General features: G+C 39.6%; 1 protein-coding gene across 1 annotated transcript in view; it reads right to left on the reverse strand.

Annotated features, from left to right (window-relative positions):
* Positions 1–9506: 9506 nt before the first annotated feature.
* CDH2 (cadherin 2) overlaps positions 9507–20082 on the reverse strand; it is a 130168-nt gene continuing 119592 nt past the window's right edge. Inside the window, exons 15-16 of the mRNA XM_068396057.1 lie at positions 17318–17482; positions 9507–10037 (exon numbers count right to left, since the gene is read on the reverse strand). Of these exons, the coding sequence (XP_068252158.1) occupies positions 9831–10037; positions 17318–17482 (372 nt within the window). The 3' untranslated portion in view covers positions 9507–9830. The remainder of the gene's footprint in view (positions 10038–17317; positions 17483–20082) is intronic.

Below are 20082 nucleotides of genomic sequence, written 5' to 3' on the forward strand. Positions count from 1 at the left end.
ATGATGCAATCATGAAACACCCCTTTAATTGTCTGCAATGGGCAAATGTGTATACCGTTGTCAATGGGGTACTATTATAACCTGCCCTTTTCCACTCTAATTTCATTATACTCTTTATTAAATGGACATTTGCAAACATACCTTTTTCGGGGGGGGGGGATCCCACACAGTGTTATATTCAAGTAACAAAAAATAGTGCTCTTAAGATTCACAAGGATTTTCAACAGTGGAGAAAAATCTCCCCTGCAATAAGATGCGCAAATATGCATAAGTACGGCATATTCATGTGAGCTGGGAGGACAAATAAGTTTGTGATGATATTCAGGGAAGCCTGATGTTTTATTTGACACTGATTATGAATCCTGCCCTTGTAAAATCATTGCTGTGCAGGTATATTGAATGAACAGGGACTGTGGCCCACAGACCTACAATAAATACGTATGCAGCATACACCATACGCGCTTTACTATACGCTTTTTTACTACTGTATGTATGACTGGAGCAGTGTTGAAATCTAATTTCATGGAGTGATCTTTTGCCTCTCCTTTAGAATGACAGCTGATCTGATATTCCTGTGGCAGCTACTAAAGGTCCGAGTGTCTAGTGGTGTTTGAGACCGTCAACCAACAAAATTGCCATCAAAATTATCTTCCCAATAGTTCTGAAATAGATTTCTGTAAAAGCTCATTTAAACAGGGTCACCTGTCATCACAGCATGGTCCAGCGTTCAGCAAACGTAGCGCCTTAGTGAACACAGTGAGTTGTAATAAACATAAAGTCATTAAAGGACATTTTTCAAAATTAAGTCAAGCGACAATTTGTGACAACTTGGAATTGTTATGCCAGTCTCTATGTTCTGAAACAAATGTATTCATGCTTATATTACTTGTTATTCAAGGTTCTTTAGCTTCATATACTATCATATATGGCTGCAGGAATACTACAGATGTAAATGGTTTCTCTGAGCTGAATGCTGCTTTGAGGGCATCCACAATGGGAGCATCTCCATTGACTCAGGAGCTTTGTATCTGAACCCATTTTTAAAGGGCTGTATTCTGCCACTCTCACTTATGTTCCGTAATTCATTGCTACAGTAGACATGTTGACACTACTGAGTTTCAAAGCAGCAAAATTTTTCATGAGAACTTGACCTGATGGACTGCTATTCAGCAAAGGATTGCCTTCCAGTCTCTGAAGGACAAGCGTGAAGGCTTGTGCTCAAAATGTTTCTTTGTGGTCCTTGTCCCATATGAAAACTTTATTGCCATTTGAGTCTTGCCTTCAAAGAGCTGCAGGCTGAGTGGGAATGCCGAGAAAACAATTTATTTCACGAATAAATGTAAAGGATTTGCAATCTGTTTCCTTCAGGATAAAATCTAGAGCTTTCCAGAGATTTTCATGGCAAAACTCAAGAGACCATTTTCAAAATAATGGTTAGGGCATTCACTCAGCAGACAAAATACCAGGGCACAATTACCTCTTCCTGAGCATGGACTGGAACTTTTTACACCCCAAACAGTAGTTTAGGCTTTAAAGTCTTTTCTCAGGAACAGCATATATTTAATTAGTCATACCAACAGGGAACAACAGGAAACTCCAAAGCAACTAACTCAAGGTTAGAGCTTGGACTTAGACACTCTGCCGGAAGGACGATCCAGGGAACTATAGGCCTGTCAGCCTGACCTCGGTGCCAGGCAAGGTGATGGAACAGATCATCCTGAGTGCCATTACACGGCACATGCAGGACAATTGGGGCATCGGGGCCAGCCAACATGGATTCATGAAAGGCAGGTCCTGCTTGACCAACCTGTTCTCCTTCTATGACTAAGTGACCTGCTTAGTAGATGAGGGCAGGGCTGTGGATGTAGTCTATCTAGACTTCAGTAAGGCATTTGACAGTGTCTCCCACAGCATCCTCTTAGACAAACTGGCTGCCCGGGGCTTGGATGGGTGGACTCTTTGATAGGTTAAAAACTGGCTGGATGGCCGAGCCCAGAGAGTGGTGGTGAATGGGGCAAAGTCCAACTGGCGGCCGGTCACTAGCGGTGTTCCCCAGGGCTCAGTTCTGGGGCCGGTGCTGTTCAATATCTTTATAGATGATCTAGACGTAGGGATTGAGTGCACCCTCAGTAAATTTGCAGATGACACCAAGCTGGGTGGGAATGTCGATCTGCTGGAGAGTAGGAAGGCCCTACAGAGGGATCTGGACAGGTTAGATAGATGGGCTGAGACCAATGGCATTAGGTTCAACAAGAACAAGTGCCGAGTCTTACACTTCGGCCACAACAACCCCATACAGCTCTACAGGCTGGGGGAAGAGTGGTTAGAAAGTGACCTGGCAGAAAGAGACTTGGGGGTGCTGATCGACAGCTGGCTAAACATGAGCCAGCAGTGTGCCCAGGTGGCCAAGAAGGCCAATGGCATCCTCGCCTCTATTAGGAATAGTGTAGCCAGCCGGTCTAGGGAAGTGATCGTCCCTCTGTACTCGGCACTGGTGAGGCCGCACCTTGAGTGCTGGTCCCGTTTTGGGCCCCTCACTTCAAGAAAGATGTTGAGGTGTTGGAGCGAGTCCAGAGGAGGGCAACCAAGCTGGTGAAGGGTCTGGAGGGTCTGACCTATGAGGAACGGCTGAGGGAGCTGGGGTTGTTTAGCCTGGAGGAGGCTCAGAGGTGACCTTATTGCAGTCTACAACTACCTGAAGGGAGGTTGTAGTGAAGTGGGAGTCGGCCTCTTCTCCCAGGCAACTAGTGACAGGACAAGAGGACATAGCCTCAAGCTTTACCAGAGGAGGTTTAGGTTGGACATTAGGAAGAATTTCTTCTCAGAAAGGGTTATTAGACATTGGAATGGGCTGCCCAGGGAGGTGGTGGAGTCACCATCTCTGGATGTGTTTAAGAAAAGACTGGACATGGCACTTAGTGCCATGGTCTAGTTGACATGGTGGTGTCAGGGCAATGGTTGGACTCAATGATCCCTGAGGTCTCTTCCAACCTGATTGATTCTGTGATTCTGTGATTCAGTCAGATTATTCGGGCTCTAGTCAGTGTGAATTCTGGCCACACAAAAAAAGAGAAGATCAAAAAACTCGGCAATAGCCTGTGATTCTTCTGTTATGAGACATGACAGCAGAGCAGGTCTTTGAAGTTGCCTCTCCCGATCCATGAGGAGTTTTTAAGGGTTGGTTTTACTTTTTTTGGTCATTTTTCTTGGTTGTCTTCATTCTGCCCAAATGAGGAAAAATCATTTCTCAGAAGGACAGGGCACTGAATATTGCTTCCTGACTAGGCCAGGCTAAAAGCTTCATTTTTGTTTATTTCTCAGCTTATCTTAAAATAACCTTGCTGAGCAAACTCTTTATTAACTTCAAGTCAACACATACCAGTAATGATTCCACATTTTTAGTGTAATTCTCTCTAATCACCCTAGCACAAAAACTCTGCTTGTTTTTATATCTGCTTTATACAATGCCACGAGTAATGAATGTTCTAGAATTGGAACATAATTTTGATTATCTGGTCATTACTTTTGATTTATGGAGCACAGAGACAGCTGGGTTTTTATAAGCTCGCCCTGCAGTACTGCAGATAACAAATGTAATGTAATAATCAAACTTCTGTAACATGGAACACAGAAGGGGTGGGCCCACAGATCTGTCTATCTATATATACCCATACCACATCAACAAATTTTATCTTCAGAAGCAGGAGTATAAAAGTAATTTGCACAATGCTACTATTCTTTTTTCATACCCAGAGCAAAATATGTTGCTTTCAGAAGCAGTATTTAGGCTCATTGGGAGGGAGTGAACCACCTGAAGGTGGTTTCACGAAATTACATAAATGCGTACCACCATGAGGTTTACAAATGCATTAGTGTTAAAAAAAAAAAAAAAAGCCTCTCAAAAGAAACGTATTTTAAGAAACAGCAATAAATATAAGCCATTGTGAATGACGCAAAAATCTGATTTTTTTTTCTGTGTGCCACACAGGAAAATACAAAGTCAACAAGAATGTTCCCCACTAGAAAGGAAAAAAAAAGTATCAGCTGCTTCAAGGAAGGAGAGGTTGACCATTTAATTCAGTTACACCAGACTGATCAAAGGTCTGAAAACGACAGCAAAAGAGCTGGTTACACAACCTGAAAATGGGGAAGGAGAAACCAGAAACATTCTCTCAGGCTTGCCAAGAGAACTAGGAAAGTAGAATTTAATGCAAACCAAAAGGGTTTTAAAAATACATACTAGGAATGGGAAATGCAGCAAGCAACAATAGTAATTCATAAACCAGAGAGCATTCCCTTCGTTAATAAGAGACAAAGGGTCCTAAATACTTTCTAAAAATTAGTCTCTCACAAGGTTGGGGGGAGGAGAGGAAAGATGGAAGCAATGAGAAAACAATGACCACCTTGTCCAGGTAGTGGCTGATTGTAAAGATGGTAAGGGAATGGTGGGGAGGAATGAAGTGAGACACTGTGTGCCCATGAGCTCCAGGTTTTGCGTTCCAGGGGTCATATGTGGGTGGCTTTTGTGTGCCTAGGGAAGAGGGGTAAGAGAGCTGTGACTATGCTTAAATCCTCTGAGCAGCAGCAGTTCATGACACACACATAGATGCATTCTCTACAGCCAGAGCTACATGGAGAGCAGTTAGAGAGCACATGCCCACCAGCTCACCCTGACTGATCTTCCCAAAGAGCTCTATGGGGGTTGCAACTCACATCATCACCACATCAGTGTACGTCCTTCTGTGACAGAAAAATCAAAAGAGCATACAAATATGAAATCTGATTTTAAGTAGCTAGAGTATCACTGGCAATTGCTGCATTTTTAGATGTTCTAGAAATCCACAGAGGTTGCAGGGGAAAAGTACTGTTTGGGACACTAAACTTTGAAAAGGAAGAGAATTCGTCCCAGCTATTGCTATATTGAGAACCCAACCTCAAGTCTACAGCAAAGCAACCAAACCAAACCAAGACTGAGACCTTGATTCTTTGAGGCTGTAAATTGAAGACTATGTAGAGACTGATTTGAGATTTGGCACTGTTCAACTATCTAGGTGAACTCAGGGGTAAAATTGGGTAAGCTCAGTGGAGGAATGCACCCCAGCAGGAAAGGCAGCAGCATGACACTGGGAGCTCCAGAGAAGAGGCATCTCCAAGTTCTCCATTACACCAAAGAAGCTCCTTGGCCAGTACAGAAGCAGCAGGTTGGCTGGAGAATGCCATTGATTGATCAAAGGTTCCCTAACAAATGGGATGCTCTTTTCCTATCCATTTGATGGAAGGTACGTTGAGTCCCTGTGGGAGGCGCTTAGCCTTTTTTCCTTAGCCATTCTTCTCCTCTTCTATTTTCCAGATGGGCTTTGTTGCTAAGGGGAAAATTTTTCATTATTCCTGAAAATTCCTCATTATACCTGTGACATATATTAAGTAAAGGGCAACTATTTTATGCTTTAAATAAACTCCTAGGAAAGATCCTTGCCTACAGCAAAAGTAGTTTCTTATGTAAAGAAATGTAAAAGAAGTGAAAAAAGTAAGGAAAAAAGTAAGCACGTCATACAAATCTAGACCATCTCTGTCTGAATGAGGAAAACTTGTGTATAAAATATACCATGTGGATTAGGTATTAAGGCATTTGAGAGACTTTTCTGCGTTTTATTTGAATAATTAATATTGACGGAGGTAAAAGCAGGGGCTTTGTTTTCACATTCCTGATACAGACAGGAACTTTGATCTGTCAAAACCATGCCACTCCTGCTAGAAGGAAAGCTCCTTAGGAAGGTGGGAGTAGTTGTGTAAGGTAAGAATTGGCAGTGGCTTACCTGAGACATATTGAATGATTACGGACAGGTTTGAGAGGCCCTTTTGGGGATGTGTGTCCCACTACCTGTCAGAAGACATTTTTCCCTTGTGTGTTAAGGTGAACAGGACCATGGCAGAGTAGATATAAATGTTCTTCAGGGTAAGGAATGTGGTAGGGTTCCAGAAATACTACATACCACGAAACAGAACCACCAAGAAGCAGACTTCATGCGGCTTTTAGCATCAGAGCGACTTTGCTGCTTTGGCACCAGAAGAAAATAAGTGGCTATTTAGAATATTTTTGTTCACAACCGAGAAATATCTTCTGCCTGCAACCAGTGCAATACAGACACAAACATCTTCCATTTAAAATTTACATGAATTTATAAACATTTCATAAACCAGAGTCAAGCAAGACATTAACTTGGAGTAAGGGCAAGAAGCCGGTGCTCCTTGTCTGCCCTCTCAGACTGATTTATGTGGGCTTTTTGTATTCAGAAAGATCACAGTGAGCTTTATAGCCAGCTTGTAACTGTGCTACAGCACAGCCAAGAGCACATCACCACCAGTAAAACCACCAGGTGAGAAGTCAAACATCACTTGGTTCAACTACTTGGAGGAAGCATGATAAGTATGTTTGAGGCAGTTGTGGGATGAGTATTAACATCCTTCACCAATACTTTGCAATCCCAGGGGAAACACAAGAAGCTAGATCCATCCACATGTAAGGCCTTGTGTATCCATTAGGTATTTATTCTCAAAAAAACACCCTTCTCCCTCATCCGTTTAGCCCCTGAAGTTCAGAAGGACATAGACTATGAAGGACTATCATTGAAAGGAAATGCAAATTGTATTAAGACTGAGATGGAAAAGTTTCTAAGGCCATATTTTTTGCCAGTGACTTCCCTTGGATACAGTGTCTGCAAGGCAGAGATAGTATATATCACTGCGAAATCCCAGTTTCAAAAGAGGCTGCCAGAATTTCCCAGAACAACTGTAGGGTCTAAAGGTCAGCCATTCTCTTCCTCCCAGTGCGGTCTTCTGACGGGGCTTTAAGCATATATCACTGGCACAAAACCTGGTTGCACATTTCTAGAATAAGAACCAACTTGAAGCTTGATGGAAGATGATCAATTCAAACATCTTTTTTTCGTGTAAAAGCATTTGAGATGCATAAAAGTGATTTACCCTTTGTTCTGTTCAGTAGACCTAATGCTGACCTAACACTAGGTTTGAGAACTGTTGCTACAATTTCAAAGCAGCTGTAGACAGAGCTGCAAGATTTTCTGATCAGGATAAAGCTCCTATTGCTGTGCAAAAGAGCTGAGTGCTCATAAAAAATGACCTCTGCTCCATTCTAACAAAAAAATGTGCTATAGCCAAAGCTGGAAATCTTTCACAAATCTTTCTCCCTCTTTGTATCTTATAGCATTCAATAGCATTTCCAGTATGCTGGTTCCAAATAGCAGTAGAATTATGCTTAAAATAAATTTTTTGCATAAAATTACAGAAAACAAAATCGATGTGCTAAAAGTGGCCTTTTGCTTATCTAACATGCACTTACAGTTTAAATCCTGCCCTTTATCGGTTTTTCTTACTTAACTACGCATAGCCAGATTTTCATTTTTATGACCTGCTCTACATCTTTTTACCCCACACTGCTAATTAATATGGAAATAGCTTAAAGAAGGTCATTGATAATTTTGACACTACTGAAAAATCAAGGCTTTGTTGCAGCATCAAGCTATAGTTACAAATGCACAAGATAAAAAAATGGCCAGGTATGCAGACACCGATTGCTGCCTCTCAACTTTCACAGGCATCATCAGGAACAAGAGGAAGAAAGGAGACATGCCCATGAAAAGCGCAGCGAAGAGGAGACACCTCACATGCAGTGTTTAATGCTCTCCAACTCAGATTTCAGGATTTACCTCTGGAAGTCACAGTCAAATTATGTAAATCACAACTTGAGTGCTGACGAAGCACTGAAGTGGCACCACACTGAAGAGCATCACCCGCAGACAAACTCCCTGCCCACGGAGCCTTCCCAGCGCAGAAGGCTGCTACGCCAGTCCCAGTGCCTGGATCCCCTCCCGCTGCTCCAATTCTCTCAACAGACTGCGGAAATGTGGCGTTTCTGCTGAGTTTGAGCTTCACACCGTTCACAATTAGGCCCTTAATGATTGTAAATGTAGACATTAGACCTGAGCAGATTGTTGCAAGTGAAAGAAGGCAGAAGTGCTGTACCTACTGTGCTTGCTTCGTTTGCAAATAAATAATTGTAACAGGTTAGAAACATGGTTAGTAATGACTAATCTCCTAATGGGACTTCTTGATAAAGCTCCATGACCGTGAGCACCTCCTCAAAGGACACGATCTGATGTGCACTGAAGTTAACAGGGGCTTGTCTTTACTTCATCGTAAGAAAGTCCAGGAGGCAGATGACTGCCAGGATCTGCAATTTATTTTATTTATGCAACCCACGGCATAATCACACAATCATTAAACTGTCAGTCTAGAAATGAGCCAAAAATGATGCAAGCTCTGTTCTTTAGATAATGTACATTAAAACAAAGAGCTAGCCATTGATGTGGAATTGAAAACTTTGAATTCCCAGAAATGGCACAGATCACTTTGCTTTCACTCAGGAACTTGCCTTCCAAATTTGTGCCAAATTCTACACGCAGCTTATTTTCAGTCCAGCAGTATCGAATGCTGAAGAAGTGCACACAACTTCTCACAAAACTCAAACGCACTTTGTGTCCTTTTTATTTACTATAGTCAGGGCTGCCCCGGTAGGACCAAAAAATGCCAAACCAAGCACCAGATCCAAAATTAGCATTTTATTCAGAACGTTGGGGTCAGAGGTGTATCATTCATATTCTGGTATACAATACAGAGGCAAAGCTGTTCTCAGAAGTCTCTCCAGTTTGAAAGCTCCTTCCCCCTTCCCTCCCTGCCCCCAAAACATACTGTATATTTACTGGTGCCACCAGTATCAGGCCAACCCCCCCCCCCCCTTTTTTTTGGTACAAATTATGTAAAACTTTTGTGCTAAGAACTTTTTTCCCTCCCCAAACAAAAAAAAAATAAGAAAAATAAAAATAAAAAAAATATTGAGTACTCTAACTACAGTTCAACAATTGAATCAATGTCACTTGTTTGCAACCTGTTTTGTAAATACTTTATCCATAACGAAAGATATAAACATGCAAAAACCTGAATCCATAGTCCAAATAATACATACACGTGTTCTGAAGTTTCTGCACTTCTCCACAGACTATGCCAATAAAACATTATGTACACATACCATTTTTTACAGTGAAGTGGGGAAAAAAAAATACTTGAAATTAAAAAAAAGGAAAAAAGAAAAGTGTACATAGATTAAGACCAAAATGTGTCTAACATTCTAGCATAAGAAAAAAAAAATCAATTCTGCTACAAACTGGTGATATGAAAACTCCCTTTATTTGCAACCAGCTGCGTAAGTTTTAGAATTTTAGTGAAAAAAATTCCCTAACATCTAAAACTAGAAGTAATGTACATTGTTCCACCTCATGGTCTTCTCTCCCAGATAATAAAATTGTTCCATGAGGATTTTTTTTATTTTTAATCTCCTTATTTTAATAAAAGCAATGCGATGTAACAAAAGCATGTTGAAGCATATTGTGTTTCACCTTACTCCTCCCCACCCCAACATATTTTGTCTCTTTAATGCATCATTTCATAAATCAGTACCATTAAAGCCTTAAACATAAAACTAATTCCGATCTGAAAAAGGTACAAAAAGGCACATAAAATCCCAGTGCTTCTGTACTGTAAAATTCAAGTGTAACTGAGCTCAATATTTTTTTCCAAACAGCATTGGATCACTGATATTCCACGGAGCCCAAATTGGTTTGCAGCCTAACCCAAAGCCTTCAGCAAGCACTTGTGCTAGTAGACTACAAAGTTAAAGCCTAGCTTCTGTATGCTTTTGGGGAATATCAGTTGAAATGTTTGTACTTGTCCAAAAACAAAGTTCACTTTGAAGTTCAGTCATCACCTCCACCGTACATATCAGCAAGTTTCTTGAAACGTGGGCCCCAGTCATTTAGGTAGTCATAGTCTTGCTCACCACCACTACTTGAGGAGTTAAGAGAGCTCAAGGATCCAGCAGTGGAGCCGCTTCCTTCATAGTCAAAGACTAAGAGGGAGTCATATGGTGGGGCTGTAGGGTCATTGTCGGCTGCTTTAAGTCCCTGCAAGAAGGAGAGGGAGAAAAAAGGTCAAGTTCTGTATCTGAGAGAGAGGCAAAACATAACTGGAATATCACAGCACAGTTATCTATCAATCACCACTTAAGAAAACGAAGTTCTTGTTCTTCCGCAATCCAGTTCAAAACAGGATTCGTGTTTTTGCAACTCCAGCAAGAACTAATTCCTTTTAAAATGGCCGTATTTCCATTACAGCACTGGACATTTTGAATCTAGCTGCAAATATAGCTCTAACAGAACCTTAAGAGAACACCATGTCACTAGGACTGATGATAATAAATATACAGTTTCAGAGCTACACAGCTCACAACCTGCGGCACGAGCAATATGGGACTGGTTAGACAGACAGATGGGGAAGGAGAAAGAGGCATGTTAGCAAAAATTCACTTTAACAGCCATCTCACATAGCCAATAACACATCCACTAACACTGCTGGCCTGCAGTCCATCTACGTGTGCCAAAAGCCATATTTAGTTAGTCCTGTAAAATTCATGTACCTCTGTAGGCTGCTGTGAGAAAAAGATACAATATGTTGGCTTAAGCCGTATGTGCTTTGCCATAACCACCTGTAAGATTCCACCTGCTCTTCAGAAAACACATACACAATGACATCAAAGCTAAATTCAAGATTATAACCAGCTTTGTTGCCTCATTTCAAAGTGTTCCAGCTATCAACACACAAATACTGGGTCTTCAGTAATTTTAAATTTCTACTCTCTGGAGCTGAATAACCCTAACTAAACCAACAGAAATTGAACAAGAGGAAAGTAGGGGAAGAACCACGCTTCCTCCAGGGAAAAGTCTCTCCATGTTTTCTTACACAGGTCCAAACCTAAACAGTAAGTTTAATTTTAGAATATGAGATGATTGCTCTGTGCTTATCCTGAGAAGATTTACAAATTGAATATAAAAGGCTGAAGCCCGAAGTTAAAAAGCCCTCTTGTGTTCTGGATTTTTCAACCTTGCAGTTTCTTCCATGAGACTAGCAATGCTTTTTCAAGATCTTCCACTTTGAATAGGATCTACTCTGGCAGACACTGACAAGGGATAATGTATCTTCCAGAATTCTATATGGCTGAGCTAAGATTTTAAATTACACTGTTAATTTTAACCAGTGCTATTTGTGCTGGTTTTATTTTTAATTTTTAATGTTTATTTATTTAAAGAATGACTTTATTATACTCCCAATTATTTGAAGGATTGAGTGTGCCTCCTTCGAATTATTTAACACATTCTGTTTTTAGAAAAGTATGTTTTACTCAACTGTGTTTAGTCTAAATGTGACATAATGGAAATGGATGTTGATTTTTCTTCTAGAAATACATATATAGCTAAACCCATTAATTAAATAAAGCATATGGCACTGATAAGGTAGAAGAGAATCCTGGTTCTTTATTGCCTATTTAAAATCATTCAGAAGTGTGCAAAATGTACCTAAAATAATTTTGTTAATCAGTGGTGGAAAGGCCCAGCATTATTTATCAAACTAATGACCTCTAACCAAGAACACATTTTGGACTTAAAATTATCATTTCATGTAGTACAACATCATCAAGCAGGTTATTAATAGCCTGCATCAGAAGCACAATTTTAAATTATCTGATAAGAGTAACTGGTGATGCCTGTTACCTTTCTCTTTGGAGTTTTCCATCCTGATGGCCATAATAAGGACAAAAAAAATGAGATTCTGAAAAGGCAATAGCAAGTGTTGGAACTTCCCTTATCCAGCTTAAAGGCTGGAAATAGTTCTAAGGCTTTCTCTCAATTTCTGCTGCTGAAGCAGAAATACAACTTAATTTCTTAGGCAGTAGCTTCCCTTAAGACTGCTTGGGGTGACAGACACCCATGCTTTTAGAACACAGGTGACAGAGAAGAAGAATAAATACCACTTGAGGTTAAGCAGCGCTGAGGTATGAATCCCAGGTATCAGTGTGTAAAAGCCATTTAGAAAGCCAGCTTGAAGAAGAAATGCTATTTCCCTGCAGTTCTGCCTAGTAACAACCACTCAACCATGAGATACTAATTTATTAAAAATCAGTGAACGAAATAGCTTTCTACATCACTGCAGAAATTCTGATACCTATCAGCCATCCATGGCAAGGCAGTCTCTTTCCATCTTTTTTTCCAAAGGGGAAGTTGGATTATTTTTTGCAATTTGCTGCTGGTATCAAGATAGCATTCAGTAAGAAAACTGGTTTTGAGCTACTGACTTACAAGATAGCATCTCACTAACAAATTCACTGTTTCCAAGGCTGTGCTTACTGTGTAATACATTTCATTCTGAGAACGTAGCTACGGGCCGTCTCATGGAGGTATTGATTCAACTGCACAGCCCAAGTTACACTGACATTTGCACCTATCTTCTGGCTAAAAATTCCTCAGATCCATAGTATAATGACTGAATGTAGTTTCTAACTCTTTAAATGACAACCAAGTTTTCTGCTATATTTGTGTGGCAAGTTACATACTAAAATAACAAAGAAATACTGCAATTTTTTCACTTTCCCTTTGCTAATAAGCTTATTCTCTGAATCTACACAGTGCACTGCTCTTCTTTGCTGTTGGATTCTACAGCATGTCCAAAGCCGGAGTTACTGAATGTCAGTTTTGGCAGTGAAACTGGCTTACGAAGCTCCCTTTTCAGTAGTGCCATCTTTTTTTTTTTGCTTATTATGCCATCCCTTTCAGTGGGTGGTACCACAACCTGCTGTATTGGCACAACTGAAAAGGCAACAAATGGCTGCCAAGAACTGCTTCTACTGATTTTGCTGCCATGGTATTGTTAACCACTTCTGGAAAGATCTCTCAGTTTTTCCCAGATGTGTTCAAGAATCTCAGAGCAGCACAGTTGTTACAGTTATTTCGTTTACCGTTTCCTGACCTGAAAACCCAGTTTTTACTAGTTAGAGAAGCTTATTCAACAACAGAACTGCTGGGGCACATACTCGGGACCAGGTGATCCTGCTGGGAGACAGTGAACTAAGTCACATTTCCTTGCATTTGCTATAACCACCAATGCACAACAAGCTGTCACAGAAGAGCCATGGCAATACAAAGGTCACCTTGAGACCTAGGACAGACTGAGTAGCAATCTCTCACTTTTCTTCTTCTTCCTCTTTTATACATGCTGTGGAAACTTTCACTAAGGAGGAGATAAGGGGCAGAAGAGGAGAAACTACAGTGCCTTGACTGAGGAACAACGGTAACCTTAAGTTATACTTTCCTTACTATGTGGAGCATTCTCGATTTGTCTCAAATTAAGGGAAAGCAAAACCCTCAAGATCTTGAACTAACATGAAACATTACAAAATTTAATGCTTTTATTTTCATTAATCCTCCTACTTAATCAGACTCAGCAGACTTTTGATGAGAAGGGAAGGAAGAACAGAGCCCTACAGGGAAATAAGAAAAATTGTTTAAATCTGGAACCATTTTTTTACTTGACAAAAGAGAAAACATCGAGGGATCCTATTCTGCTTGGAGGTGCACTGTATCGATAACCACTTACTAAGAATGAATTGAGGGTCCTCCATGTCCTCATGAGATGAGACCTTCAGTTTGTAATTTATATTTAATTTACCTCAGGCTATGTCCTCTATTGATTAGAAATATATTCTCAGCCACAAACCCTCCACCACAATATAATTTGTTTAAGATTTCTAGGGACAGCATAGGTGGTTCCTGAAAACAGGATTAACAAAGCTACTTCAAACAGACCTAATTTATACTGTCCTGCAAATCCTGACTATTCTAAGTGTTAATTATGCTCCACACTCTGCAGGTTATGTTTTAGAAGGTTCAAAATGGAAAACAAGGTCCACAGAGGATTCTTAATAACACATGACTTATTTCACTGACTTGTTTGTACACTGGACTGGAATAAAAGGAGGTTTTTCCCTTCCCTCCTTAAATTAAGAGATTCATGTATCCATTGAAACAGACAAAACAAGAAAGTCCCCGAGGTCATTTAGCTTACGTCTGCAAAACATATTTTGATTATAAGGCACCTCTGGAACCTTCTTATTTTAGAAAGTTCATAGCTCTGTATGTGTTATCTTGACTTTATAAGTGTTATAAAAATATTTGAAGTTTTTATCATACTTGTAACTTGTTTTTCAGCTGAGAAGTCACTACAAAATACTCATGCTTATGTATGTCTCATAGAGTTAAGCAGATTTAATAAAACTGATGACAGCTAGAAAATAATATACCAGAAGAAACAGAGCACTGCCAGAAGGAAAAAAACACAATGATCCACTAGGTCTTTTTCACTTTTTGTTTCTACAGCTCTAATAAAAGAAAGGAGAAAAAAAACACCCCATGCTTGCTCAGCGATGGTAGCTAAATCCTCTAATATCTGAAATCAATGACCTATAGTTCTTTTTTGCCAAAAGCTGGAGTAAGTCAGAGGCTAATCTGAACAATGCTGGCTGTGCGTCTGAGGTGCTGGTGAGCATTCAACAGACCAAACTAATTCCTGCACATGGGCCAGCATCCCAAAGGATCATGCTGATGAGCATCTCTGGGAACAGGGCCAAGTCCTCCAAAAGACCAGACTGATCTCCAAAAGTGTCGCATCTTTTCAAACTGATGGGGTAATGCAGACTTTGCTACAGCAGTACTGACAACTGAAAGGCAGCCTCTCCCTGCTCAGCCAGCAACTGGGCTAGTTTTGCAGGCAGTCTGGATTAGGGCTGCCCAAGGGAAAAGTTACGGTATGGCTTGCAGTTACAGTGAAGGAAAGTTCTTTGCCTAATGATGTTGAAGCTGGACACAAAGAGAAATGAACTTTGCCCTTTCTTATCTTGCTATGTTGTTTTCACAGCTCAGCCTATCTTCTGTATAAACTGCCCTAAGAAATGTCTGGTATGGGTTTCATCCAAGATATTTCTTCCATTTACTTCAAGTAAAACTGAGAGGAACTTACCAATTTGTTTGGGTATAACCTTGCCAGGACTGCAGATGGAATTCTCTGAAGAGCCGGAAAACCTGTGCAGCCTGAATGTGTACACTCTAGATGCTGATAATTTCGAAATTTAACAGTAATAGTGAGTTCTACTGTGAAAGACTGATTCCCACGCCCCACCCCTAGACTTTTTAGAATCACATTTGCCATGGGAAATTTTAACATAAAACACAAATTAAGATGAAATTGATTTGGAGGAATAAAATCTCCATTTTGCTCAGACTTCTGGCAAAACAGAGAGTATGGACAACCTTTGAGTGGCTACTGCCTGCTAGAGAGGGTTAGGTGAAAGACCGTGTAGTAAAATGATACATTGCTGTGAAATCCTAAGAAAGAAATACCTTATGAAAAAAGGGAGCTAAATATACAATGCTTGAAACATAGAAACTACCTCATACAGTTCCTTTCAATCAGAGGATATAATTAATTCTGAGGTAATGTGAAGACAAGAAAATTGCCATGTTTTCTTTAATTTCATATATATTTCTAAGGTTAATTTTATTTCGGAGTCAATGACATTATTGACATTATTTTACTGCATAAGAATACCTCGGAGAAGCTCTTTCTTTTGGTGGATGGCAAGGGGAAGCATAAGGGAAGTACTGATCTAATACAACAGCAGTAAGAAAATGACTCCATGCCTGTCTGTACTGTGATATAAACATATTAGGTTAAATCAAGACAGCATGTACTGTTTCTACATCTCCATACGTACACATTGATGCTATTATCTTCAAGAGTGATAACCTACTGAAAAACAGTATTGCAAGAACAGCTTGCTAAGTAATTAAAAAATTGTAGGAGGCTGGATGAACTCTGTCCCCTTTCTGGCTTTCCAGAAGAATCACACTCATTCCTCATCTTGGCTCTGTAAGAGAACTTGATAGCTGCTTTGAGGACAAGAAAAATCAGGGTATTGAGGATCATGGGTTCTTCCTGACCACCTGCCAGGTGCGTAGTGTCTGGTCACAGCTATGTGAAAATAGGATGGGAAAATCTGATTGCCTGGAAGAAGACGAGGAAGCACAAGGAAGTTCTTGTGTGCACGCTGCCTTAGCCAACAATGTGGGCCTTTTACTGTCCCACGTCTCCACTATTTTCCAGAAGCCGATTGCAAGTGTAATATTTAGAAGTGCAAGGCATTCAAAAATCCTCTTTGTTGAGACATCTCTTTCTAATACAGCTCTTCCCCAAACCTAGAGTCTCTTAAAATACAGTGTCTTATAAGAATATTTGTATGTTTCTGGTTAGTCATCTCCCTGTAGGTTTTCTTACAATTGTTATCACTGTATACCTTAAAAGGAGCAAACTCAATTTTCTGCAGCTTGCTAACACAAAAGACTTTAGTATATTAGCCTGACTTTTCTTTAAAGCAAACAAGAATAAACATGTTTGCAAAAACAGTTCTGCAATACTCTGTAATACTTGTTCAGCTCTAATTACCAAAGAAGATATGAGAAAATTAGATTAAATAATTAACTACCACTCTTCATCTACAGACTATAGCTTATTTTTCAGTGGTAAATTTTGGGTTAGTACTTGTTTTCCTATAACCAGTAAGCTCAAGAAACACATTCTATCTTAAGTTCCACAAAATCAGTGATTTAAGACTTACCAATTATAGAAATAATGAAACAAGCATTTGTTGGAGCATTTCTTCCAGAACTGCAAGTAATCTGGTATAATCTGAATCTTACTTACATTTATCTTTATTAGACTGAGGAATCAAAGATCATGCAAAGACTTTTAAAGCTCTATGGCAAGTCAAGTATTAAAAGAACTTACATAACATTTAATTTAGCTGCCCTGCTCACTAATCGTATTCGATGGAATTCTTTTGGTCTTATTGAAGGTACTGAATTTCCACCATTATCTGGATTCAAAGGGTAATGTATGAGGAAAATGAAAATTAACTTCTTCCATTATTAAATTACTGTGAATTAATAAATGAATTCAGGCTAAACTATAATTTTGTTAGTCTATTTATTACTTGGAACCCATAGAAGAACAATCCTGCTTGGAGATACTGTGGTTGCAGCTGATAACGTATTACGAATGTAATTGACACAAACGTAGAGAACTTAATTGACATATCTTTGCTTTCTGTTTGAATGAGTTAATTAAATTTGTCTGCACTTTAAAAGAACATATTTAATTCTATCTAGCAAGACAATTTTGATTGTCTAAGTAAGTTTTAAAAAGTTATTATGTTCAAACATACCAGCTACTCATGCAGACTACAATTAACAAAATACAAAAGCTTATCAGATCTTAGGAGGAAACTCTGTCTCTCCTTTACCTCATTAATGAAGTCCCCAATGTCCCCAGGATGAGGAGCAGCTGATCTGACCGGATACTGAGGTTCTGCATGGATTGGTCTTTCATCAAGACGTCTGATTCCAACAGGTTTGATGGCATCTGGTTCCACAGTGTCAGGCTGCTGGAGCTGGCTCAAGTCATAATCCTGCAAAATATGAAACAAGACAGTACGTCAGGTGAATTTCAAATAATATCTGTAGGGGGAAATGCGAGGAGAAAGAAAGGGAAAATGCAAAGTATCGTTTCACCAGAAGTGCTATTTTCAGGATTGTAATGCTTACTGAGAATAAGTCAATAACATTGTTATTTGCATACCAACAGGATGTTATTTGATGTATACTCCCTGAATCTACCGTTTTGATTCTATTCCATCAGATTTATAGAGCTTTTCATAAGTTTTTCACTGAGAAGCAAGGTTTTGAGTAGTACTATTAAGAGACTAAACACTTTGCCTAGTGATGATGATTTACTGCATAGAGCAAAGACGCCAAATCCAACTCTTTATTTTTCTAAGCAAATAAATGCCAGACGTTCTCGTTCTGAGAGACAGGCAAGTACACTGCTCTGCAGAGTTTTATAATACCTTCAAAGAATGAATTTACAATTCCTTGCTGATTTCATGTGGCTTCCATAATATGAAAGCCAAAGGGGGAAAAATGTCATAAGAAGTACAAAGCTCCTCAGATTTGGCCTTAATTCTAAGCACTTTCTAGAGATTACTTGTGGATCTGTTCATTAAGTACTTGATGCCGCAGTTTCAAACTCTGGCAGACTGATGAACCTAGCATAGCACTGTGAATTCCAATAAGCACTATGTATGTATATAAAAATGTTAATTAGATCAATGTTTATGCATTTACGATAGATATGCCTGAATACTACTTGCCCAGTGTGAGGCATGTCAGCATTGTCATTCACCTCACTGTTGTCATGTCTAGAAGGTCGTCATGCTCTAGGATGCCTCTGCACAAAGCACTGGTTAAAATGCAGAACAAAGAACTGGGCTTAAAGGCTTCAACTAAAGCCATTCACGAACTACCAGTAGACTGGGGCTCATGCCAACTACTGTATGCCAGATACCCTGCCCCACAAATAATCCAAGCAGTTGAGAAGCATCCTAAATAAGCTCCATTACCATCAGTCTCTATTTTTCAACAGTTTTGTTCTGGTAAAAATCTTATTTATAATCTCAACTTGCTAGAAGCTGTCTGTAGAGACAATTACATTTTCATTGGTTCCTAACTGGCTCCTAAAGGAAGGAATGCAAGCATTTACTTCTGCTGTCACCTCATGGGATGTAGGTCCTTTTTGAGAGTATTACCTACTGTGACTCCAAAACCAGACTTTTCAAGAAGAGAAGAAGTTGTTGACAACAATGAAGGTAGTTTGTTGGGAGAATTGTAACTGACTATCAAATCCATTATACCTTCTAATTTGTTACTCAGGTCCTCAGCAGACTGCACAAAAATATACAGTCAAAAAAGGTGGAACAGCTCCACTGAGATCTGAGAATGGAGTTTCATATGCTTTAATTAGATTACAAGTTCCTTGAGGCAGAGCTGTAACTTCTACCCTTTGGTTCTTCATGTACCAAACAATAATAAGTGATCTCCATGAAGTGGCATGAATTGAAGAAAAGTAAACAGAACAGAATTTTTCATCCTTTCCCTTTTTATTACATAAAATAAATCAAGATAGTTTAGAGACGTGCTATCAGAAAATCCTATTAAACAGAGAAGAATGTACTTTTTAGAATTTATAAATATGTTAACCCAAGAGTGCCTTTCATACCCACCCAAAAGACAAAAGTGGAAAACATTAACAGGGAGAAATCAAAAATACTATTTTTTATACTAAGCGTTTAGTTATGGAGGAACTCACACAGGTATGGTTAAATAACATTATATTAAAACCAGGAGAGCCTCTCTGGTCATTTCAGTTTTACAAAGATAATGTTTTTTCCATCCACTCGCATATGTGTACACTTCTTTCTGATTAGCAGTCACACAGAAATGCAGTATGAACCAAGTCAGTCTAGTATCTTCACATCTAAGGCCATCCTCTTGTGCGTATGTGTAGTTTGAGACACCTCCAGGCTCTACAGCTAAAAAGACAGGAAAGATTGCCATCCACAAGGCAACAGCAGTACAGAATGTGTCCTGGTGTGGACTCCCACTTTGGTTTTCTTTTCTAGGATAATTTATGACACTGCCACCTAGCCTTCTATCAAAGGAAACTTATTTTGCAGGTCTATTAGCGCCTGGACAGGAAGAGAAGATCCGTTGTGCTTATTACCACAGACTCTCAAATCTCTCGTATCATTAAAATCAATACTAACTGTACATCAGTCAGGTATGCTAAGTCATCCACCATCTCCCCAAACTGGCTTAGAGCTGTACAAACGCAGCATCATGCAATGACTCCAGCTGTTTCAACATTCTGTCTAAAGTCAACTCTACTCAATTATTGCAAAGTAAAAGAAGGAAAAATGTTTTAAAGAGCCAGGGCATAAGCTGTTTAGGGCTGCTGAAATTCCATCTCTTCACTCAATGCTTCATTCACAGCTAGAAAAAATGGGAAAACTTTTCATGTATTACACCTAAAGCTTCTGAACAGACTTCAAGGTTAGTCTCAAGCAGAGTTTGTTAAGATAGTTAACTGCAGAAGTGACAGCTAAATGGAAAACTATGGCACACCAGAGAAAGAACAAGATACGCTGAGGCAGGTTGGGACAACCAGCTTGGA

This window comes from Nyctibius grandis, chromosome 3 (assembly GCF_013368605.1).
Source record: "Nyctibius grandis isolate bNycGra1 chromosome 3, bNycGra1.pri, whole genome shotgun sequence".
Lineage (NCBI taxonomy): Eukaryota > Metazoa > Chordata > Aves > Nyctibiiformes > Nyctibiidae > Nyctibius > Nyctibius grandis.